General features: G+C 41.0%; 1 protein-coding gene across 1 annotated transcript in view; it reads right to left on the bottom strand.

Annotated features, from left to right (window-relative positions):
• IFT27 (intraflagellar transport 27) overlaps positions 1 to 25,833 on the bottom strand; it is a 73,829-nt gene that overhangs the window by 19,438 nt on the left and 28,558 nt on the right. Inside the window, exons 2-3 of the mRNA XM_089681950.1 lie at positions 15,572 to 15,651; positions 7,515 to 7,574 (exon numbers count right to left, since the gene is read on the bottom strand). Coding sequence (XP_089538076.1) covers positions 7,515 to 7,574; positions 15,572 to 15,651 — 140 coding nt within the window. The remainder of the gene's footprint in view (positions 1 to 7,514; positions 7,575 to 15,571; positions 15,652 to 25,833) is intronic.

Raw genomic sequence — 25,833 nt, 5'->3', positions numbered from 1 at the left:
ACAGATGGGAGCAGGTTCCCCCTGAGCACATGTGAGAGACGTGAAAGGGTCTGGAGATGCCATGGAGAATGCTATGCTGCCTGTAACATCGTTCAGCATTACTGTTTTGGTGGTGGGTCAGTGATGGTGTGGGGAGGCATATCCATGGTGGGACGCACAGACCTCTACAGGCTAGACAATGGCACCCTGAGTGCCATTAGGTATCGGGATGAAATCCTTGGACCCATTGTCAGACCCTGCGTTGGTGCAGTGGGTCCTGGGTTCCTCCTGGTGCATGACAATGCCTGGCCTCATGTGGCGAGAGTATGCAGGAATTGATACCACTGAATGGCCCCCACGCTCACCTGCCCTAAATCCAATAGAACAGCTCTGAGATATCATGTTTTGGTTCATCCGATGATGCCAGGTTGCATCTCTCACTATCCAGGAGCTCAGTGATGCCCTTGTCCAGATCTGGGAGGAAATACCGCAGGACACCATCTCGTCTCATTAGGAGCATGCCCCAACATTGTCCAGCATGCATACAAGCACACAGGGGCCATACAAACTACTGAGTACCATTTTGAGTTGCTGCAATGAAATTTTAGCAAAATGGACTAGCCTGCTGCATAAATTTTTTTCACTTTGATTTTCGGGGTCTCTTTCAATTTAGTCTTTTGTATCTTGATAATTTTCATTTCCATCAAACGATGGAGAATCCTTACGTTCCTAACCTATTACCCAGTCCATATCAGTATAGATATCCAGCATGATAGTTTTCCCCATTGAGATCTGATGTGTTCTCAAAGTGTTCCTTTAATTTTTTTTAGCAGTGTAGTTACATTGGTCCAGCTAGAACCAATGTTATAAAAAAAAAATATATATATATTATATATATATATATATATATATATATATATATATATACACACACATATACATATACATACACACACACACCATGACCTGGCTGATGCCCTTGGAAGTTGGAAATCACTGAAGTAGACACTGCTACTTCAATGATCTCCACTTGCTCCCAGGTTCCGCAATGAATGGCTGCACTCCAGCCTACTGAAGATGGGCGCAATTCAGAGTGAATGTAAAGTGTTCTCTGATTAGATTAAGCAGAGAGGCAGGGCAGTGAAGTCACACTCACTACCTCATCCAATCAGAGAACACTTGCATTCATTCAGAAAAATGCAAAGCATTCTAGGGAATGGTGTCTGTGTTGAGCAGCCAACCTCCTGTGTTCAATAAGCAGAAGTGCAACCACTCAGCATAAGACCCGAAAGCAACTGGCGATCACTGGAGTAGCGGTGTCTACTTCTGTGTTTTCTAGCTTCCAGGGGCATCGGCCAGGAATGGTATATATATATAGATTTACATTGGTTCAAGTTTAAACAATATAATAATGTAATATAGCCATACCCGGGGTTTTTGCTGATTTTTGAAGGTGCAAGCCTTGGCGCTATCATCTGTATCTTTCCTTCAGTACTGTCTTTGCCACTGATCTAGAGCAAGCATGCACATACCAGCTGTGGAAACTCTCAGTAGACATGGCTGTTCCAGGTCCACAACTCATTTCATATAATAAAAATAGGGACTAGTGCTATGGTGCACACACTTTTTAAAACAGGCCAGAAATGACACCTCACATTTTTCGCCACTGATAGGTTCCCTTTTAAAACAATGACCAGGTGTCTTGGGGCTTATAAAGTGCCCCCTCAGAATGTATTTACTTGAAACACCAGTTAGCTGAATTTGCCTGGATCCACTGATCACTAGCATCTGTCCCAAATCTGCTGATGAACAGAACTTGTCCAGAATCTGCTGATTAATTGACCCGCTTCCTGAGTGTTAAGGATTAGCTGTCCTGTACAAGAACTGAGCACTCACCACATTTAAGAATGATTTATTTTATACTCCTGTTCGAAAGCTAGCTTTTCATATATCTGTGAATTAACGTTGATGTAACAGAGTGTAAACGGTTTTACACTTATTAACTCATTAGGTTTCATCAACTGTATATACCATTGTGTATACACAACATTTAGATGTTAATTTAGATTTAGTGTTGTGCTGGGTCTCTATATTAGCTACAAAGGAACCATGCAATTTCCTTTTTCTATATCAAATTAAAGGCATACAATGAACTATATTAAAAACTGTGGTATCTGAATATTATACTTTTGGCATTTGTTTACAAAAAAATTCTATACAAGTCTACCCAACTGCAAAAATGTTATCCTTTAGCAATAACAAAAAAAAAAACAGAAACCAAAAAACAGAAGTAGATCTTTGCAATATATGCACATTTCCTGCCATGTTTAATCTCTTTAAAAGTACAAAGTACAGAAAATTACCTGTGAGCATATGTTAGTCTCATACCTTCCCCATTGGCTGTAGGACTTTTCGATTTTCCACCTGCCTTCCATAGCTTTGGGGACATTGAGCTATGGTTCCATCTTAGTTGTCCCCCCTTTTTTGCCAAGTGGTACTGGTTAAGATTTTTAGCAACCTTGAGGTTTCTATATGTGCCGGCGCAGTCTTTGCTAGACCAGAAATTATGTCACAGCGTCTTTGGCACACCGGAAATGACGTCACGGCATCTTTGGCGCACCGGAAATAACTTATGACAGCACAGCAGATGGAAGAGAAGGCCATACAGGCAGAAGTGTTCCTTTTTCCCTGCACAGGTGTTATCGGCAATTATTGTCTGTGCTAATTACCTAAGGGCACCATTGATGTAGACAAGTGCTAGCACCGGTTTGTTACCACATTTATAGAAAGGTTTATTGAACAGTCGCAACCTGGACCTGTTGGGAGTTGGCTTGGTGGCTGAAACTTTGCTGAGCTGGATGGTTTGTTGTAGCAGTGTGGAGTGATACAGTGCAGGTAATTGCCTTAAATGTTAATTATTTGACTTTATACCCATTAGGGTAATATTCGAATGAGCTTTTGTGTATTACTACAAAAAGAAAAAACTATGGATACCTGGGTAGATCTGAGTATAGTTTTATATATGACCAGATCTTAGACCCTTTTCTACTGAAAACAATTTTGAATTATTTGTAAAGTAGATATCCTCTTTATCTGGCCTATCAAGGAAGCAAGATGTGTAGTGGTGTTCTCTTGGCAGTGATGTGGAGGGCTGGCCAACTGAGGGGTTTCCCTCTGTGGAGCCCCTGGCCGTGCTGCCACAAGCTTCAGGTAGAGTGCCTTGTTATCCTTTATACATGATGTGGTTAAGAGTATGGTTGTTTTAAATTTGTCCAGGTCATATTCTGATGTTTATAAACATATTTTGATACAGATATTGACCAATTTATTTGATTATATCATGCATAGAGGCAGTAATATAGTTGCGATATTATAGAAACCTCTGCTTATATTGGTACTATTTATGATTGCTTTTTAGGCAATCTGTCATGTGCTTCTTTAAAATAATTGTCAAGGGTTACCTACAAGTTATTTTTCAAGACTAAACAGTGAATGTAGGTGTTTTTTGAGCCCAGGCTCACTGTATGTCCTTTTTCTAATTTTGATCGTAGGTATATAAATGTATATATTTTCTCACTCTTGTGGGATTTTCACCTGTGCAGGAATTTCCGCAGCAATCTTTTGTCACAATACTCCCACAAGCATCCCGCAGATATCAGGCTCTACTATGACATATGGTTTTGTAAAGGGGGGAGGTGTCCCTGCTGGGAGAACACAATTATTACTGAAGGTGGCAATAGCCGCGGGCAATAATCACATGATAAAAATCTGCCATGCTGATTATACCCAAGTCGATCGATGAATCCACTAGGGTATAATCAGCCTGCCCATACATAGACTGAATCTCAGATGGTTCCTGCTGAACCAGCCGAAATTCAATCCATCTCTGGCCGGCTTAAGATATTTCTGATAGCCAGATTGAATCCTATGGTCTGGAAGACAGAACATGATGCATCAGGTGGAGACAGAGAGAGTTATACAGTAGGAGCTCCCTGAAGCAGCCTACCCACACATTCCACATGTGAAGAGGCATGTAAAATCTTGCAGCACAAGACTAGAGGGAATTCATAATCTATTTTGAGGTGGCATTCTGACCTTTATCACAAATTTATCACAACTGCAGTATTTGCTTGACAGGATAACATGTTACCAAGAAACCCTTTAACCATCTTTGTGTCTGTACCTTAAACCCCTATTTAACCATCTTAGTATCAGCATCTTAAACACCTTTAGACCCTCTTAAGCCCCACATATTTTTTTATTTACTTTAGGGACATGAAAATAGATATTTGATACCAAATTGACATATTTGCCATAAGATGGAGCTCTAGTCTCCTTTTCACATATTCAGCTACCCTAGCTTTCAGCTTTGCTGAAAGAAGCTGGCTGTCTACAGACCTCCTGTGAGTCATCCTTGCAGTGACGCATCCTTTATTAGAGAGCTCATTAGGAGGTTTTAATCAGACAAAGGGTTCTGTGTCCATGGCCATTTGTTTTTGTCAGAAATACTTCTCTCCCCATAAGGGTGGTTTCATGCCTATGACGTTTAGGAATGGTGCGCTGAACTCTATTTATCACGTGTGTGGATACAAGTGCATGACAGATACAGCAAGCAGGACATTTTTTAATGCATCGCACCTACCACACTGGTGTGAAGGAACCATACAAGTCATTTGCAATGCAAATTTTTAAAAGCTTAAAAAGGAAAGTAAATGTATTTCATAAGGATAAGAACGGAATGTCAAATATACCTGCCAACTGTGAATGATATTAAAAGCATCTCAAATTTATATCAAATATAAGCGAATGTGCCCAAAAGCAAACTACATTTGTCCACGGACAAAGCTTTTCTATAAAGGCCTAAATTCTCCAATACAGTGTTTACATAAAAAGACCACTTACATAGAATTACTACTTTTTTTTATAGCCATTTAATCTGGCTAGAAGAATACCATATAGGTGCAGTTTTTACATAACAGAGGATTGATAACATCGAAAAGTAAAAGTTTACATTTTGGTTTGAATGAGCTTTTAATGCACAAAACAGTGCATTAAGATACAATTGATTAGACAGGAGTTAGTACAACAGTGTGATATATATATTTTTTTTTTTACAAAACGACTACTACAGATGGAGATTGGGGCTAATGTGCTAAAGGAGAAAATGCTGTACACTATGCAAAGTGAATGTTCGCTTTTCAAAGTGTATATAAATAGATGGACCTGTGTAACTTTGAATACCCAACCATGCGTTAGGAAATATCCAAGGTGCACATAGTCAACAGAGTAAACTTACACTTTTACAAAGTGATCAGCCAATATTTCTTTGAAAAATCAACTCCATTGTGTCTGATCTCCTCGTAACCAATCTCCAATTGTGAGAACTTCCAGCATGGACTTGGAATTGTTCAGAAAAACAGCAGCCATTCTCCTTCTTCTACAGTTCATTCTATAGTTTCCACAGGCTTCAGAAACATTCTGCTATACAAAATTTATGATTTTAGCTCTCATCAGATATGAGTAGCAAGACTCATTATGAAAACATCCTATTTACAAACTGTCGTATGCTGTCCATGTCAAGGGGGCCACGAACACACACACACACACACACACACACACACACTTTTCTATTACTGCTGCAAAGAGTCTCCCCAATTTTTCTGGAAATGTTGTCAAACATATGATTTTGTTAAAATGATGTTAAAGTGGCTCTAAAGGCAAATGTTTTCTTACCTTAAAAAATTCTCTGCATCAAGGTAAAAAAACCTTCCAATATCAGTCCCCATGCTGATCCCCAAACACTTGCCTGAATCCTCTCTTGATTCAGCGCTGTCCTGTGTGCAGTGTTGCCCCGCTCTTCCTGCATTCACAGGTGTCTCAGAGCTGCTGTCAGTCAAATCATGTGAGGAAGCAGCGGAGGTGTGGACAAGCCGTGCTGTGTGCGTCTAAGAATGTACACAGTCTGGCTCAGGAGTGTGCCCGCACAAGTGCCCCCTCAGCACATGGTTTGCTCATAGGGTACTCAGAGAAGAGGAGGAGCAGAAAGCACAGGCGGGAGACTCTAAAAGAAGAGCTAAGCCACCACTCTGAGCATTACCACCGTGCATAGCCTGTTTGCTATTGATTTAATGCAAAAAAAATAGAAAAATACTTTGTAACCTCTTTAAATTTCATACTAAAACTGTTTGTTCTGTCTGTTTTGGAGTGTTTCTGACCAACTGTTTAGCTCATGAGCTAACCTAAATCCTAATCCTAATTACATGACATAAGCATTACAAGCAGCTTCTGAAATAGCCCTTACCTAAGGTTTATCTATTATAATATAAGGTTACTGAAAATGATCCATCTCAGCCACATAATCATACACATTTGGAACACAATAATATACAAGCTTATTCAAGACAGAAAGCAATGAATAGTGCTACATATAATGACCAATAATCACAATTCAACTGTAAATATTATAAATTAAGAAACCCCAATCTGTTTTCTGTAGATTAATGCATACTGCAGATTATTACTGCTACTTATGAATTGTTTAAGGGTCTTTTCAATTGGCTGTTCAGTTGAAATCTGTCTGTTGGTTTTTCAGGAGGATCTGAATGGAAGCTTCATACAGGTCTCTGAGCAGGTGGATGTAACCAGATGTGAATTTGTTTACATTCAACTACCTCAGAGTCTGTCTAGGTTAGGAAAATAAAATGGAAAAAGGTCTGCGTCTTTTTCCATTTTGTTGGACTAAAACCACATGGATCTGAGGTAGTTGCACATCCATTTACATCTGCCTGCCCATAGACCCATGGGTGCACTAAAGTGTTACTAAACCCATGACTCTGCATTCACTATATTTGGTCTCCCACAGTACACAAAACATGGAAATACAATTATGTTAGTAAATATAAACTGATTAATACTTTTCCTCATCAGAAGTTAGAGCAGTCTTGTGACTTCTATCAGTGTCCAGCACAGCACTGGTTAAAGCTTGTAGGAGGAGTTTTCATTCTCCCCTAATTGTCCTATGAGGCTGCAGGACCCCTGACCCTCTATCTGGACAGCGTTGATTGGCCCTGTACTGATCACATGCACTCTCCCAGGGGAAAAAAACGCTCTAGCAATACACACTAAAAGGAGCATGTGCAGCTTGCCTCCAAGGCTCTGTTCAGTTGATGGATTGGGGACTGTGGAAGAAGGGGAGGATCAGAGAAGACAGAATCAAACACCCTTTTTACACAATGCAGAGGATTAACCCCTTAGGTTCCACAGTGAGTAGAACAATCATGCTTTACTGCATATATAGACTGAATTTAGTAGGGTAGGTCTGTAGTGAGTTTAGTATCACTGTAAGGTCCTAGCAGAACAACTTAATGGACACAGATTTCACAAAAGTGACATTTATACAGTATGGCTCCAATTTCGCTGTGGATCTGTTTACAGATCAGAATGGATGTGACCAGCATGAAGGGGGCCTTGCTGAATAGATCTGATAGTGAGAGGATATTTTAAATGAACTCTTACAGAATAAATCCCTTACGTACCACACTATCACCAGTATCCGGAATCGGTACAGTTTTCATAACAACATCCATGGTAGTTGTCTGAAATAAAGTTAAAAAAACAAAAACAAAATTTAGCTCTTCACATACATATGCCACACATAGGTTCTGTTTATAAAAATGGACTCATTGCAATAGTGCTGCTAAAAAAAACAGAAAAAAAAATTCAAACTTGTGAATGGGGATATTTGTGATTAACCATGGGATACTCAGTCGTGTTCCCTGCGATAAGCTGTGGTTGGGAAGTCACATTTAAAGAAATGGGAGGCTGAGAGCTCCCACAGCTAATCGTAGCTGTTCGAATGTAATCGAACATGCAGCGATTACCTGCAGATGACTGTCCCTGGACACAGACAGCTTGCATCCAAGGCTAATCAATTGCTGGTATTTACTGCATGACTGATTACATGAAAATGGCCATGAATAGCTGCAGTGTGAATGGGGCCTTAGACCTCATTTAGAAATCTACGCCCAGTTCTGGAGACCACACTTACAAAAAGGTAATATAGAACAATTGCAGAGATGGGCAAAAAATGGAGAAAAGTCTGAGGGATGAAACTCACCAGTCAAAAGCATATTAAGAGAGACTGCAGAAAAGAATTATCATTATAGTTTAAAATCTTAATTAAATCCCCTAAGGGATCAAGAAAATAGCCGCTGTTTCTAATGTTATAACTGCTGGAGTGCTTAGTTGCTAACATTTGGAAATAAATAGGAGGGATGTCATTAAGTGTGGGAATACAAATGGGGAGAGTGAATAGAGCCTCCTGCCAGTCATGTGGTGGTGTTCCAAAATGGGCTTGACTATATACACTGCTCAAAAAAAGTAAAGGAACACTTTGAAAACACATCACATCTCAATGGGGAAAAATATCATGCTAGATATCTATACTGATATGGACTGGATAATGTGTTAGGAATGTAAGGATGCCCCATCGTTTGATGGAAATTAAAATGATCAACCTACAGCCCGAAAATCAAAGTGAACAAATGATGCAGCAGGCTAGTCCATTTTGCTGAAATTACATTGCAGCAACTCAAAATGGTACTCAGTAGTTTGTATGGCCCCCATGTGCTTGTATGCATGCCGGACAACATCGGGGCAACAACGGTCACGCTGAACGATATTACAGGTAGCATAATGTTCTCCACGGCTTCTCCAGACCTTTTCATGTCTGTCACATGTGCTCAGGGTGAACCTGCTCCCATCTGTGAAAAGCGCAAGGTGCCAGTGGCGGACCTGCCAACTCTGATGTTCAATGGCAAATGCCAATCGAGCTCTATGGTGCCGAGCAGTGAGCACAGGGCCCACTAGAGGATGTCGAGCCCTCAGGCCACCCTCATGAAGTTGGTTTCTGATTGTTTAGTCAGAGACTTTCACACCAGTGGCCTGCTGGACGTCATTTTGTAGGGCTCTGGCAGTGCTCATCCTGTTCCTCCTTGCACAAAGGAGCAGATACTGGCCCTGCTGATGGGTTAATGACTTTCTACGGCCCTCCTGTCCAGCCCTCCTAGAGTAACTGCCTGTCTCCTGGAATCTCCTCCATGCTATTAAGACTGTGCTGGGAGACACAGCAAAACGTCTGGCAATGACATGTATTGATGTGCCATCCTGAAGAAGTTGGACTGCCTGTGCAACCTCTGTAGGGTCCAGGTATCGCCTCATGCTACCAGTAGTGACACTGACCCTAGCCAAATACAAAACTAGTGAAAAACAGTCAGAAAAGATGAGTAGGGAAACAAATGTCAGTGGCCTCCACCTGTAAAACCATTCCTGTTTTGGGGGTCGTCTCATTGTTGCCCATCTAGTGCACCTGTTGTTAATTTCATTAACACAAAAGCAGCTGAAACTGATTAACAACCCCCTCTGCTACTTAACTGACCAGATCAATATCCCAGGAGTTTAACTGACTTTATGCTACACTCTGTTTAAAAAGTGTTCCTTTCATTTTAAAAGCAGCGTAGTTTGTTATGTTGCACATTGCCCTCTTTGTTTCTCTTCAGTCTGCCCTATTTTGTATAAATCATAGAAGAGCAGAGAGTAGAGTAAAGAGAGAGTGAGAGAAGCCCCACATTGTTGGTGCCAGAAGGAGCACAATTAAAAACAGACCTTTGGTGTCAGGGGGAGAAAGAATAAGCACTGGTATTCAGTGGTTACTTGCATATATTTGTTACCGTGCTACACCTGCCAGGACTACACTTTCAGAAGACCATTCCACTGCCACTCTGCAAAATGTCAAGTATTCTGGATCCTGCAGGACAGCCTGTGGGACACAGACAGTATGTAACAATGTCCAAAATCACGGGACTGTTCCGCAAGAGCCAGAGCACTTAGCAACTGAGAGCAGCTATATCTAACTGGGGAGGATGCTGGGGAGGCAAAAAGTTCATTTACTTTAAAGGAAGCACATTTTTCTGGCTGGAATCTAAAGAGTGGGAAATTTGAGTGGAGAGTGAAGAATAGTTTTGCTTTTGACTGTTGGTGATTGCTGGTGCTTGTAGATGTTTTCTCTCCTTCTTTGGGGTCTTGCTTGCAGCTTTTACTTTTTTAAATCACCTTTTCTGTTACTTTTTAAATAGCATTTTTCTTTCCTTTCCTTCCTTCAGTCTACTAATTAAGGAGAGGGGTTAATTGGTTAAAGGTTCTACAGGTACTATTTAACTTTCTGTAGAACTCATTCTGAGCGTGCTCATTCTTGAGCTTGCCTGTATTTTGCTTGCTGAACCTTTGATCAAGTGGAAATGTGATTACGTGAAGTTAACAAAATAGAGTTTAAAACAGGAGTCTAACCTGTAATTGACAACTGATATTTCCTGCAAGTAATAATAATATTGTAACTGGGATAATGAGTGCTAGCAGGATTGAAGGTTTTGTGCAGTGCACAATGTGACGCATGTATGCAACAATGGAGCAACAGTTCCAGGATGGATACCGCTGCGACAGATGTGAGCAGTTTGCCCTTCTGGAAGCTCACGTTAGAGATCTGGAGGAGCAAGTTACAACACTGGGCAGAACCAACAACCCTGAAAGAGGTCTTCTGCTCTCTGAGCAGGTAGATAAGGGGATTGATGTGGAGGGGCCAGTCAGGATTATCAGGTAGGAAGATGGGTTATTGTAGCAAGAGGGAGTGGTAGGGGATCACAGGAAAGGAAGGCCAGGCCTGGGTTTGTGCACCCAAACAGATTTGCCAAGTTGGGTGAAGATGTGGGGTGGCAAGCTCAGGGGTGGCAGCCCTGGATGTCACTGCTATCCCTAACAGCTGGGAAAGCAGACCATCTGGGAGGGGTGGTGAGGGTAGTGCAGAAAGGCCTAGACAGTTGGTGGTAACAGGAGATTCTATAGTCAGAGGGACTGATAGAACAATTTGTCGCCAGGATCGCTTCAACCGAATGGTATGCTGTCTCCCTGGTGTCAGGGTTAGGCATGTAGTGGACTGGGTTGATAAATTACTTGGAGGGGTGGTGCCTGACCCAGCTGTCTTGGTCCTTGTTGGAACCAATGACAGAATACATGTAAGGTGGAGATCCTGTAAGAATCATTTTAAAGAACTAGGCTGCAAGTTGAAGGGAAGGACCTCCAAGGTGATATTCTCTGAAATATTTCCTGTGCCATGTGCAACAAAGGAAAGACAGGAGGAGATTAGAGAACTGAATGCATGGCTAAAGACCTGGTGTAAGAGGGAAGCATTTGGGTTTCTAGAGCACTGGGCTAAAAGTCATTGGGGTATGGATAGTGGTATCACCTTTTCGGATGAGGATTGGGACTCCATGGTGGATAACATATGTAAGAGCTCCAGATCCCTTTCTGTCCGTGAGACTGCCCTCAAGGTATTAACCAGATGGTATTATACCTCATCAGACGTCCCACAGACGTCCCCCTTATGTTTCCGCGGCTACGGCCTTACCGGTACTTTGGTACATACATTTTGGGCTTGCCCAACTTTATCCTTGGTGTGGCGCAGGATATCCGAATAGTTACTGCACTGGTGGGTACCCCGGTACATCTGACTATACAGTCCTGCCTATTGGGTGTTCAAATCCCGGGGGTTCAAACTAGTGTTATGAGATTGATACATACTATTTGTATATCCACTCTGTGGGCTATTGCCCTACATTGGAAATCTCCTACGGTACCATTGGCCTCTGTTTTACATAGAGTAGATGCTGTGATGCTCATGGAACTAATTCATTACACCTTACTGGATAAAATGCACTTATTTGATAGAAAATGGGAATCTTGGAAGGTTCATAGACATTTACTGCATGCTTAGGGCCATTCCATTTGAGGCTTGCCTGACTTGTACTGTTGGCAGATATATAATTCTACCTATCTCCTTATTTATATTTCTCATGTACTTAGACTCTATTCTCTCTTCTTTTCATTTTTACTTTTTCGATATGATTGTGCCTTTTTGAAATGTACAATTCAACTGTGCTTTGTTACTACTGTACACATTGTTTGAAGCTGTACTGTTATTTTACAGACTATTTCTTGAAAAAATAAAATCGTTTGTAAACAAAAAAAGTAATTGGGGTGCAACCTATATGCTAAAGATGGTTTGCACCTAAATGAAAGGGGGTCTGCTGTGCTGGGGGAAAGGTTTATGGGACGGTTGGAGGTGTATTTAAACTAGGATCGAGGGGGGAGGGAGAATTAGATTATAATGGGACAGACAGATCAGACAGGGTCAGTCCTTATTGGTGGGTTGAATGGGGAAAGATGGGGGGAGGGCTATGGCAGGTGATAAGAAGGCTTCCATATTACAAACAACCATTGGAATTGCTACCATTTGTAGGGAAATAAAAAATATGCAAAATACATGTGCAAAAGGTGTCAATTAAAGTGTGTGTTCACCAATGCCAGAAGTCTGCCCAGTAAAATAGGTGAGTTGGAAGCTTTGGTGCATGAAGAGAACTATGATTTAATTGGTATTGCTTAATCTTGGCTTCATTCTTCACATGACTGGGCCATTAATATTGAGCGTACTACAAAAGGTAATCAATGGTGTTTGTTATAGGCCACCCAGTGTTAATGAGGAGGTGGAGACTCAGGTAATTGAACAGATCAAAAGGACTGCAAGGGCTGGGACAGTGATGATAATGGGGGATTTTAACTACCAGGAAATTGACTGGAGTAATGGCACTGCAGGAACAGTTAAAGGGCAAAAATGTATAAACCTATTACAGGACAATTTTATGGTACAGTTCATGGAGGAATGATGCTCTGCTGGACCTATTAATCTCAAACCATGCAGAGCTTATTACTAATGTCCATATAAAAGAACATCTGGGTAGCAGTGACTATAACATGATTTCATTTATTGTTAGCTGTAAACAACAAGCACATACGGGAAAAAGAAAAACACTCAACTTTAAGAGAGCTAACTTTCCAAGGCTGAGAGCTGCTCTCCAAGACTGGGAGGCAATATTGCCATCGATGAGCACAACACAGAAATTGGAGTTTTTCAACGACTGTATGTGAACACATTGTAAAATATATTCCCAAGGGCAATAAGTTTAAAAGGCTAAAAATAAAACCTATGTGGCTTACAGCCAAATTTAAAAAAAGCTATAAATAGTAAGAAAAGAGCTCTTATAAAATATAAAAATTAAGGAACATTATCACCGTTCAAACATTACAAAGATTATAACAGAATATGTAAAAAGGAAATCAAGGCAGCAAAAATTGATAGCAGTACAAATCCCCAAAAATTCTTCAGATATATTAATTGTAAAATGGGCAGCACAGTGACTAAATGGTTAGCACTTCCACCTGGCAGTACTAGGGTAGTCAGTTCGAATCCCAGCCACGGCACCCCCTTCCTGGAGTTTTCATGTTCTCCTTGTGCCTGCGTGGGTTTCCTCTGGGTACTCCAGTTTCCTCCCACACTCCAAAGACATGCTGGTAGGTTAATTGGCTCCTGTCTAAATTGGCTCTAGTATGTGTATGTATGAATGTGAGTTAGGGACCTTAGCTTGTACGCCCCTTGAGGGTTAGGGACTGATGTGAATGTACATTATATATATATATGTGTGTAAAGCTCTGCGTAAATGGACGGCGCTATACAAGTACCGAAAATAAATAAATGGTCAGGTCCGAGCATGTAGGCTTTTTACAAAATCTAGAGTGGGTGACTGGGGACAGAGAGAAGGCAAATTTATTATATACCTTCTTCAGCTCTATATATATATATATATATATATATATATATATATATAAATAAAGGAGCATGGGGGAGCTCTTATTATGCATGGTATTGACACAGCCCCAGATGATCCACATTGGCTCACAATTGATATGATCCAAAAATATTTAAACAGAATAAAGCACCTGGACCGGATGGCATACACCCATGGGTCCTTAAAGAATCGATCCCTGTCATTTCAAAGCCATTGTTTCTAATTTTTAGGGACTCTTTAATGACTGGCCTAGTACCACTGGATTGGCTAGAGGGGGAGAGAGAGAGGGGAAGAGAGAGATGGGAAGAGAGAGAGGGGAAGAGAGAGGGGGGAAGAGAGAGAGAGGGGGGAAGAGAAAGAGAGGGGGGAGAGGGGGAAGAGAGAGGGGGGAAGAGAGGGGGAGAGAGAGAGGGGGGAAGAGAGAGGGGGGAGAGAGAGGGGGGAGAGAGAGAGAGAGGGGGGGAGAGGAAGGGAGAGAGGGGAGAGAGAGGGGGGGAGAGAGAGAGGGGAAGAGAGAGAGGGGGGAAGAGAGAGAGGGGGGAAGAGAGAGAGGGGGGAAGAGAGAGAGGGGGGAAGAGAGAGAGGGGGGAAGAGAGAGGGGGGAAGAGAGAGGGGGGAAGAGAGAGGGGGGAAGAGAGAGAGGGGGGAAGAGAGAGGGGGGGAAGAGAGAGAGGGGGAAGAGAGAGAGGGGAGGGGGAAGAGAGAGAGAGGGGGGAGAGAGAGAGAGGGGGGAGAGAGAGAGAGGGGGGGGAGAGAGAGAGGGTACAGAGAGATGGGGGGGGGTAGAGAAAGGGAGAGAGGGGTGGAGAGAGAGGAAGAGTGGCATGGAAAGAGAGGGAGGGGGAGATAGAGGGGGAGCGAGGGGGGGAGAGAATGAGAGACAGAGGGGGGATGAGAGAGAGGGGGAGAGAGAGAGAGAGAGAGAGGGGAGAGGGGGGAGGAGAGAGAAGGGAGGAGAGAGAGAAAGGTAGAGAGGGGAGGGGAGAGAGGGGAGGGGAGAAAGGGGAGGAGAGAAAAAGGGAGAGAGGGGAGGAGAGAGAGGGGGGGGGAGAGGAGGGGGGAGAGAGGGGGAGGAAAGAGAGAAAAGATGGAAAGAGGGAATGAGAGAGGGAGAGCGAGCGAGAGACTGCTTTCGGGCACAGCGCTGGAATGAGAATGTTCTCAAGTATGTATAAGGGAGCGCTAGGAATCTGCACACCGGAAATTTTTTACATTCATGCATAAAGGTAGAAAGCCTTCTATCTTTACATCCACTTTAAAAGGGGAGCTTATACGGAGAGAAATACAGGACTGCCATTGTTGATCTCCTGGAAATATCAGTTACCTGGCTGTCTTGTAAGTCAATATCTTCCAAGTCATTGACACGGGACAAGGATGTCAGAGTAAAGTCAGAAGTCCTGATCTGTACACTTGTTCTAGGTCTGTGCCTCAAATTATTAAAGTTGTTGGATCATGCTGAAAACCAGGCAATTAGCATTTTTTAGAAGAGCTTTGCCAACCACCACTAACCATTTTTTTTTGTAAGTAGAGTTTACAGATGCTGCCTACTGTAAACTGTGTGTAATCAACTCACGCTTCGGTTGTGTACACAGAGGCATTGATACAAAAATGTATCCAGATTGGATAATGTTGGTGTTGGTTTTAGAATTCACATATTCCCAAGTGGAAGTAACACAAATGACCAGCTACCGCTGAAACAGCTTCCACAGATGCTGCAGCTACTATTCACTTCAAGGTGGCATGGAAATAGCAAATAATCTTTGCAAAGCATTTGACTTAATAGAATTTTTCCACACCACGTATCGGAAAACCACAGATGGGTATCAAGAATACTCACTGACCACACTTTATAGACTTACCATAGTATAATTCTTCTGGAAGTGGCTTCCATCACTCCGAAATAGCTGGATCAGTGTGCTTTTCCCAACTGTTGAGTCACCTGTTTAAAGAAAAAAAAAAATACACAATTGTCACCTACATCATAAATATAACCCCATGATGTAATTGGCAACAACAATACTTTTAACCTGTCAAAATTATTTAATCCCTTACTAAGTCTAATCTTTTATTATTTTCTCTGTCCCGCATTTAGCAAATAAATGTACTACAATTGTTCCAATAACTTTACTTCAGAGCTAGGTTTGGGGGGCGGGAGAGAGAAGAGAGCTGTCAAATGGCAATAGAATCACACTGAAACCGGCAGGAAATGTGTGCCGCATCTACAGTGCTTTGAAAAAGTATTTGCTCCTTATGGATTTCTTTTTACATATTTGTCACACTTAAATGATTCAGATCATCAAACAAAATTTTATTATTACAGTAAGATAACCTGAGAAAATACAAAATGCTGTTTTTAAATTGTGATTTAATTTATTAAAGGAAAAAAAGCTGTTTAAACCTGCCTGACCCTATGTAAAAAAGTAACCCCCCCAATCATGAATGAACTGTGATTAACCACATTTTTTAAAAGCTGAGCTAAATTAAATTTCACTTGCCACACCCAAGCCTGATTACTGCCAGACCTGTTGAATGAAGAAACCACTTAAATAGAAGTTGTCTGAAAATGTGAAGCATGCTAAAAGATCTCAAAAAGCAACACATCATGCTTTATTTTTGCAACTAAAGAAATTCAAGAACAGATGAGAAACAAAAGTAATTGACATTTATCGAGGAGGTCATAAAAAAACCCAGATCATCATCCAAAGAACTGCAGGCCTCACTTGCCTCAGTTAAGGTCCGTGTTCATGATTCTACAATAAGAAAGAGACTGGGCAAAAGTGGCATCCATTGGAGAGTTCCAAGGCAAAAGCCACTGCTTACAAAAAAGAAGAGCTCATCTCACATTTTCTAAAAAAAAAAAACCATCTTGATTATTCCCAAGACTTTTGGGCAAATATGAGACAAAAGTTGAACTTTTGCAAGGTATGTGTCCCGTTACATCAGGCGTAAAACTAAAACAGCATTTCATAAAAAGATCATACCAACAGTCAAACATGGTGGTGGTAGTGTGATAGTCTGGGGTTGCTTTGCAGATTCAGGACCTGGATGACTAGCCATAACTGATGGAACCATGAATTCTGCACTCTACCAGAAAATCTTGAAGGAGAATGTTCGGCTATCAGTTAGTGACCTCAAGCTCAAGAACACTTGGGTAATACAGCAGGACAATGATCCGAAACACACCAGCAAGTCCACCTCTGAATGGCTCAAAACAAAATTAAAGATTTGGAGTGGCCTAGTCAAAGTCTGGACTTAAATCTGATTGAGATGCTCTGGCATGACCTTAAACAGACTGTTCATGCTGGAAATGCCTCAAACTTTGCTGAATTAAAGCAATTCTACAAAGAACAGTGGACCAAATTCCTCCACAGTAATGTGTAAGACTCGGTGCCAGTTATGGCAAACGCTTGATTGAAGTTGCTGCTGCCAAGGCTGGCACAACCAGTTATTAGGTTTGGGGTAATTATTTTTTCACATATGGCCAGCCAGGTATGAACAGCTTTTTTTCCCTCAATAAATAATATAATCACTTAAAAACTGCATTTTGTATTTACTCAGGTTATCTTTATGTAATATTAAAATATGTTTGATAATCTGAATCATTAAGGTACGACAAATATGCAAAAAAAAAAAAACAAATTTAGGAAATACTTTTTCACAGCACTGTACCTAACTTTTTTCTGTACCATTCTTATTAGCTTTGTGCTGGCTTTTGTGTATTTTACTGGCATTGCGCTACATGGACTTCTGTTCAGTTACTATGCTTAATCAACAATATCTGATTTCTAGAGGCAATACTAAACACAGATGTTGCAGAATATCACCATCACAGTGAAATATGCCATCTTAGTATATCTTTCTTAAAGCAAAACTCCAGTCAAAACTTTGTTACAAAGCTTAGGTTCTGTGCTTCTTTTTTTGCCAGGGATGGTGCTTAAAATGAATGCAAAGTGTCCCTTGTACTGGTTGCTGCTATGTATTTTGAAATTTTCTTTACTCTTCCACCTAGAATACCCTCGTCAGCTGTGATCTTTCAATGTTACGGGTTAATATAAGCTACTGCACCTGTCACAGACACGTGTTAAAAGTGCTGACTATGCCAGCCCTTTCCAACACCCTCTTCCATTCATAAAAGCTGCACTTTCGCTTGCCGCAATGAAAAGTGCTCTATGAATGGAGGTGGCAGTCTTTCATTCATCCACCAATCCTCTACTCAAACAACAACCTCTGTTAACTGAATGGCACATACCCTCAATGTATGGCCTGGCACCCCATCAGGTCCTATTGGCTTGCTGATGTCAATCTTCCTCAAGATAATTTTTACTTCATAACGCTGTAATACAAGCGTCTACTCCTCCACAGATTCTTTAATGAGAGTTTCATCTGAGATTAAAGCAAGGTATACTAACCCATGTCCCCTGTCAAGGTTCTTCACCACTGTGGTTTTTCCGAGTGCTGAGGACTGCTAATTCAGCACTACAGATGCTCCCCTTGCTAGTTGGTCCCTACAGTCCACTTGTAATGACTTCCCTCCTTTTATGGGTCCTTAATAGACACTGCTCCTGGACAACCAATGGGAAGTGTACATGTCATGCAAGCAGTGATGTGGATCCCTAAATAAAGACCCTTACCGGAAGTAAACAGAAAAGGAGAGGAGGTTCAGGACTACAGCACCGTGAGGCTATAACTTTAGGAATGTAGAAAAAGGCTTTTTTTTTACAATATAGAGATTACTTAGAAGGGTGGAGGATAAGGAGGAAGAGACGTTATCTTTATCTTAGGTATGTGCTTTAAAAGCTTTGTATATTTTCAATGTTTCCTTTGAAGCTGCATAAACATGCCCCTCATGGCAGTGCCCAGCTTCCCATGCTAGGTTTCGCTGAACCTTCGGTGAACTGAAGCTGGGCAGCTTTGCTCATCCCTATTGGTTACATACCATAGCTGCTGCATGCAGTAAATATTCAATGCCCATTCTGTTAAAAAGAACTGTGGACAGCAGCCTAGGTCTAAATGAATATTTTGACATTAGTTGCCACCAGTTTGGATTTCAGACAGGAAACCCTTTGGCCTGTGAACCAGACATAGATCTGAGAACCAGACAAACAGACCTAATAGGTAGCAAAATCCAGGTACCTGCTCTTAGGACCTCCTTACTTCTCTCGCTCTCCTATTTAATACTCCACCACTACCGTGGAATGCCAAGGATGTCCTTTAAAGGAAGAAGTAACTGCAACTATTAAATATTTAGGCACCTTTATCCCAGCTGACTAACTTTCCACTGCTTCTGAATCAGGTAAATCTTTTGCTTTCAAAATAGAACAGGGTTATTTTCCTGATTTGGTGGGTTAACATCAGGATGACAATCTTGCTCTATTTTTCTTCAGACCCTTCCTACATCCATTCCATTCTTCTACTTCAGGACAGTAACAGAAAGCCCATACAGCCTTAACATATGGAAGGCACTCCAACTTCTACATATTTTTTTTTTTAACCACAATGCCCCCTCCTTTTCTAGACCAAGGTCTCCCTTTGAAGGACTGTACCGATACAGGACCTGTTTTATTTGTTAATGGTAGGATGTTTGAAAGTTTGCCATCCTCCCCATGCAATACAATACAAAGACATTCCCTCTATTTTGGGACTATTGTTTGGCAAAAGGGAATATAAACTATTTATAAAATACACAATTTTACTCTCTAGCTGCCAGAGACCCAGATGCATTACTGCTGAGCTCTGTCAGATACCTTGTGTAACCATCAAGGGATCAAACATTTCAATACCTGGGCATCCCCACCTCAAATATTATTGACTTATTCAGCAGCACACACAACTATCTGAGCTTGGGTGTTTCATGGCCCTTAGATGATCTCGCTGACAGGCGTTGCCCGTTTGAAACGTCTTGGGTGGCCTCAGTGGTCCAAGAGTGCCACGGCCTAGTTTTCAGAGTACTCACTTGAGTGAAGATAGCGGCGGCAAGCATTTTAAGGTTATTGTTTTTATCTGTGGCTGTTCATGTATCCAGTCTGTCACAATCTGCATCCTGTACCATTATACCCCTGAGAAAGAACTAAAAAACCTACTTCAAAACTTGTTGGGTCTTTCTATCCTTCAGAGAAATACTGTGGTTGACAGATACATGCAGGATATTTGTACTCATACTGTGTTGTACGTACATGTGATTATCAGCCGCCAAATGTTTACTTTTTAACTTCTTACTGGTTGACTTTGTATCAATACAGGGCCTCTCAGATACTCATCTGTCACTTATACCTAATTGGCCAAACCACCGCAGGACCATAAAGCTCTATTTTTGACCCAATGGAAATCTAACCTGGGTGTTTCCCTCACACAAGATCAATGCCAAAGAATCATGTCTCTTTGAAAATCTCAATGAGCAATAATTTACAATAGACCAATTAAAAAAAAAAAAGTGCAGGCAATACATAGGCAAAATTGCACATTATTGCATGCGCACAAGTGAACCAGCTGTATGTTTTTGCAAAATGGCATCAAACATTGCCATTAAATCATTTATAAAGGCTCATACAGAATTGCATTATTTAGATTCCAGAAATTTGGCCAAACACCACATTTTCTCTGCTCTTCATCGGGGGAAATACAAAATTACAGGGACATTTTTTACCTTAATATAGGGAATGCATCAAGGTAAAATGGGTTGCCTTTATAAAAAAAAAAAAAAGTTGGCTGGTTAGAGTTGAGTTTTCTGATTTTACAGAAAACTGCAGAAAGAGAATGGAGTTATTTTAGCATTTCCCAGAGCACATACTCTAACTAACCCAATAAGATAATGTTCCTATTCCTAGCAATGTACATTCAGCTTGTCTATGAAATATGGCTCCCCAGCATCTCCTTCAAAAATAATATTGTAGATGGTTATAGTGGACTTTATAACTAATCACTTTTCTTTCCTGTGGCTAACCTAATATTCATCTCAATATGTGAATTTGCCTGATGACTTATGATTGTAGCAGTACTAAGCCCTATTTGCTGTTTTTACAGTATTGATGGCAGCTGCCCATTTCTCAATTTCCTGCTCATTGTGTAAAAAAGTAGCCATTTTGACCAATGCGCTGGGGATACGGAAATGAATGGGTACGGACAAAAACTACTATCCTACCCCTATGTACAGGTAGAAAACAAATGAAAATTATATAAAAATGATTCATAAAGTGCTGATTTTGGAGTGTTGACAGCCCACATACGGAGCATAAACACATGAGTGGTCAGAGGTCTTCTACAGGATAGCAGAGCTTTCTGTTAAGTTGTGTGTTATAGTGCGTATCTAATAAATAATGATTCCTCTTGTACCAAATTGTATTGTAACTGTAATGTCTACCTTCATTTTGTAAAGCGTTGCGCAAACTGTTGGCGCTATATAAATCCTGTATAATAATAATAATAATAATAATAATAAAAAAAAGGAATTGCATAGGTGCTAGAAGCTTTTTCAAATGACATCTTTGATGTAGGATGCTATTTCTGTTCACTGTTGGAGGAAGCACAAGAGAGGCTGAGTTGTATTCTGAGTTGTTTTCTCATTGTGCTCCTGTTTCCTGTCAGAAATCATTCCAGGGGGTGCACCTTTAGGCTTCGTTCACACTAGCTTTGTCAAAAATGCTTCCAAAACGCCTGTCTAATGCCTGTCAAATGCCATAGGGGCGTTTGGCAAGAGTTAGGGCTCGTTCACACTTGACTTTATTTCTAACTCTTGCCAAACACCCCTATAGCATTTGACAGGCGTTAAGACAGGCATTTGGGAAGCATTTTTAACGCTCCTCAAACGCTCCACAAACACCCTATGCGAGGTTTTGAGGCGGTTGATAGGCGTTTGCCAAGCGTTAAAACCACACCACAAATGCCTATAATGAAGTTAAATGGTATTAACACTCTGCAACCGCCTTGCAACCGCACCGCAAACACCTGCCTGCGTTTGCAGAGCGGCACCATAGACTTGAATGGGAGGCTTCAACTCCTCCGGACTTGACACAAGGCGTCAGTTTTGCCACGACGCTAACACTTCAGTGTGAACAGCACTGTGTGCTGCCATAAGTAAAATTTTCATAGGCATTTGAGAAGCGTTAAAAAAAGCTTCCCAAATGCCTATCTGACTCCTGCTGACAAAGCTAGTGTGAACTAAGCCTTAGAAATAAAGTCAAGTGTGAACGAGCCCCAATTACAGCACAGGTATTGAACGTGTGTTCATAGTGAATGCGGAACCTACCATTTGATACCACTTGCTTCATTATATCAGTGTTTTCATTTATATAATTTGCAGATTACTCATTAAGTTACTTTGTCTCCTAACAGCCACACAGAAAGCATATTATTTCCAATACGTTGGCTAGCTCATAGATTTCATAGTCATGGGAGCCGTAAAGCACAACTATTGTGTAGTACTGCAAAGCAGGAAGCAGAGCCTACAAATGTGATGAGCAAATATAGCTGCCCTAACGTGGGATACATATACAGAATACGGTAATTACAAACTAGACATAGAAACACGGCTTTAAAGTGGTATTAAACCCAAAAAAAGTTAATATATTGCAGCTTACTAATCAATAGGTGTGGTGGCTACATTAGTTTTGTTTTAAAGTTTTTTTTTTCTTTGTTTTCACCTGGGGATCCAGCTAGTAACACACCTGAGATGTTGAATTTGTATCGCCTAATGCCCGGGACATGTAGTAGCAGGTAGCTTTTTTCAACATTTAGTCCTGCTGCGGGCAAGAAGCAGAGCTCACCTGTCAGGTGAAAGCATTCAGAGAGCAGTGCTGCCGCCCAATTGCTTTCACACAGTTCACCATGGTGCCAACCTCCCCCCCTCTCTCTGATAGGTTTGTTTTGTTTTTTAAGCCTAATGATGGCTTTCTTCACTGATAGTGACAGCTCTTTGGATCTCATCTTGAGAGTTGACAGCAACAGATTCCAAATACAAATAGCACACTTGAAATGAACTCTGGACCTTTTATCTGCTCATTGTAATTGGGATAATGAGGGAATAACACACACCTGGCCATGGAACAGCTGAGAAGCCAATTGTCCCATTACTTTGGCCCCTTAACAAGTGGGAGGCACATATGCAAACTGTTGTAATTCCTACACCGTTCACCTGATTTGGATGTAAATATGCTCAAATTAAAGCCGACAGTCTGCAGTTAAAGCACATCTTGTTCGTTTCATTTCAAATCCATTGTGGTGGTTCATAGAGCCAAAAATGTTAGAATTGTGTCAATGGCCCAATATTTATGGACCTGACTGTATGTGGAAACCCCTGCTTTAGTTAATCAGCCCCAGTGAACATGGCAGTTCTGCTTTGCAGTCCTATGCTGGCTGTGAAATTAACCCACATTGGAAAAAGGGCAATCAAGCAATCCATTGATGGGAACTGGTGTCAAAATGTCAAAGAACTAGCAAACACAAATGCTCCTGCACTTGGGGATGGACTCGATCCAGGCTACAACCACATTAAGAATGTCCTGGAACATGCACACCTTGCTGCCCTCAAATAGACCGGGGAATCCAAATATACTGAATGAGCAAAGAAAAAACAGAGGGAGCACAGGCCTAGTGCATTACCATAAAAAATAAAGTAGGTGTTGTACTCACAAATGACAATATAGTCAAGGCACATAATAAAGAACAGCTGGGTCAACACTGCGCTGAGTAACAGTCCGCAATAGGGAGTGTAGACATCCAATAGTCTGACGCGTTTCGAGGACTTGCCTCTTCCTCAGAGCCCTACTTTCTTTTTTATTAAACATTTTTTATGGTAATGCACTAGGCATGTGCACTCTCTGTTTTTTCTTTCCTCATTCAGTCAAAATGTCAAAGCCTGTTGGACTCTGCAGGCATTATTCCCTCAAGCATCAGTATTTAATTATTCATTACAGTATGTACTAATCATCCCTTTTAAGATGCCTAGGTACCCTAGGTTGAACAGATGATAGCATACACAGGAAAGCGTTTCCCTTTTTTTTTTCTTCTGACTTTAATGTCCATTAGTAGGTCTACCCACACTGTATGTGAATGACTGCTCATATTTCACATTCCTAAAGTCAGATCAGTAAGAGATGATTGCTAATTGCAATTGGTTACTATTAATGTAGTATCAAATAGCACTGTTTAGCAACTTCGGCATATCTAGGTTTCATTGTTATTAAAAACTTTTGTTTTGCGTTTAAAATAAGGTTTGGTTTACCTGCAAAAGAAATGTGTAATTCTGTACAGCTTGCCATGTGGTTAAGACACCCCTGCCAAATAGCACAGCCAGGTCCTTGCCTGTTACTATATCAGCTATACAGCTATGTAAAGATTACCTTCCCCCAGGACATTACAAGCACAGAAGTACAACAAGATGGCCCTGCTAACGTTGCCCTCTATTTCAAAACATTGTCTTCCAGTGCTGGCCCAATATATCCCAGAGTACAGTTGTGCAGGGGATTACAGGAAGGGTTTATCAAGATAGATTCAAGTACACTGGTTGTGCTTAAAATGGAATGTTTATAGAAGCCAAAGCTATATAAAAGCAGTGCATCCCTTTAAGAAATATTCCACTTTACCAGTGCTGAGAATTTCAGCAGAATATAGTTGTGAAACGGGGGTTGCAAAATATGTACAATTAACAGAAATGACAAGCATACGAGGCTGACTCCCACACACCCCTGTCTCTCACTAACTGCTCCTACATAGCACCTACACCACTGCAAATTGCTCAGAATTCATTTTACATATTAACTGTCTCGCATGGATCCCAAAACTTTGTTTTTCTCTGGTTGCATTAGAGTTCTCAGGCATCGCTGCACAACACTTTGACCATACACATGTGGCTAATATATCTAATAGGTTACAATATGCCCTTTTCACTTAATTCTACATATCCCTTCTATTACTGGTCTGTGGTCTTCAGCTTCACAAATTTAAGCTAAGCTGTGACCAAAGAGCAAAATATGAATATGAAATGTACCTGCTGAAAGATTTAAAATCCTTTTCTAAGTGATCATCCCACACTACATGTGAGTGTACCCTTTCCTTCACGTTGATTAACCAATACAGCTTGGTTAAACTGATTCTAAAGGTTATTTATCTTAAAATAACAAACATACTTATACTTTATTGCTTTGTGTAATGGTTTTGCACAGAACTGCTATGCTCCTATTCTTCTTGGGTCCCCTCCCAAGTGCCCCCAATAGCAAACCTATGGTGGACAGCACTTAAAATATTTCTGCATCACTATATGCACTAATCACATGCCTGATGAAGGGGCCCTGCTCTCACACAGGACCAGTCTTGGATGGATTGAAATATGACCAGTTCCTGCTAAACTGACTGAATTTAATCCATCTATGGCCAGATTTAGAGTATCGTTTAATGTCACTTTAAATTGATGTGCACACACACTTCAATTTAATCACTGAAAAGTCCATGTGAGGCCTAGCATTATCAGTAACAGGACTTGCTGCTTCCAAATCTCCATGTGAAAAAGAGAAGAAAATCTCAGGTTTGTTACTCTTATGTTCTTTCTTTCCCAATAAAGGTCTCTCTCATTCCCTAATACAAGAGCAATAAACTCTTCGGGGGTCTGTAATTACGGAGAGTAATTCTGCTGCTCTCTTGTCTGTTTAAAGGCACTCGAGACGTGCAATTTCTTTACCCATGTAATCACGTACCCTACCGCGTGGTATTGTGCGCATTATATACAATATGATAATGTATATAATCAAAGAGCTGCTATGTAACGTTGCCACTTTCTTGGCCACTTTAGACCAATAAGTAGTTGTGATTTTGTGTCATATAAACAGAATGCTCAGATTATCGCAGCTCCACCATGCTCCTTAGGTGAAGGCATGGAAAACCACGGGTGACAGCAATAAATGCTACAAAGCTCATGCGGGTTATATTTGTAACAAGCTCTTTGAACAGATAGTGTGCAATTGCAAGTAGTTTTAGAAACCAGTTATAATATAACAAGCAAAACAAAAATAATACATTTAGCAACAGGAGTATATATATATAAAATAAACAAAAAATAGTAAACAAATTAAAAGGTTCTGTCCAGTTAAACTTGCCAAATCCCAGTGCACAGATGAGCCAGTTCTAGGTTTCT

The sequence above is a fragment of the Staurois parvus genome, unplaced genomic scaffold (assembly GCF_062004578.1).
Source record: "Staurois parvus isolate SC_StPar_1 unplaced genomic scaffold, SC_StPar_1.0 ptg000282l, whole genome shotgun sequence".
Taxonomy (NCBI): Eukaryota; Metazoa; Chordata; class Amphibia; order Anura; family Ranidae; genus Staurois; species Staurois parvus.
This window is presented reverse-complemented; position numbering and strand designations above follow the sequence as displayed.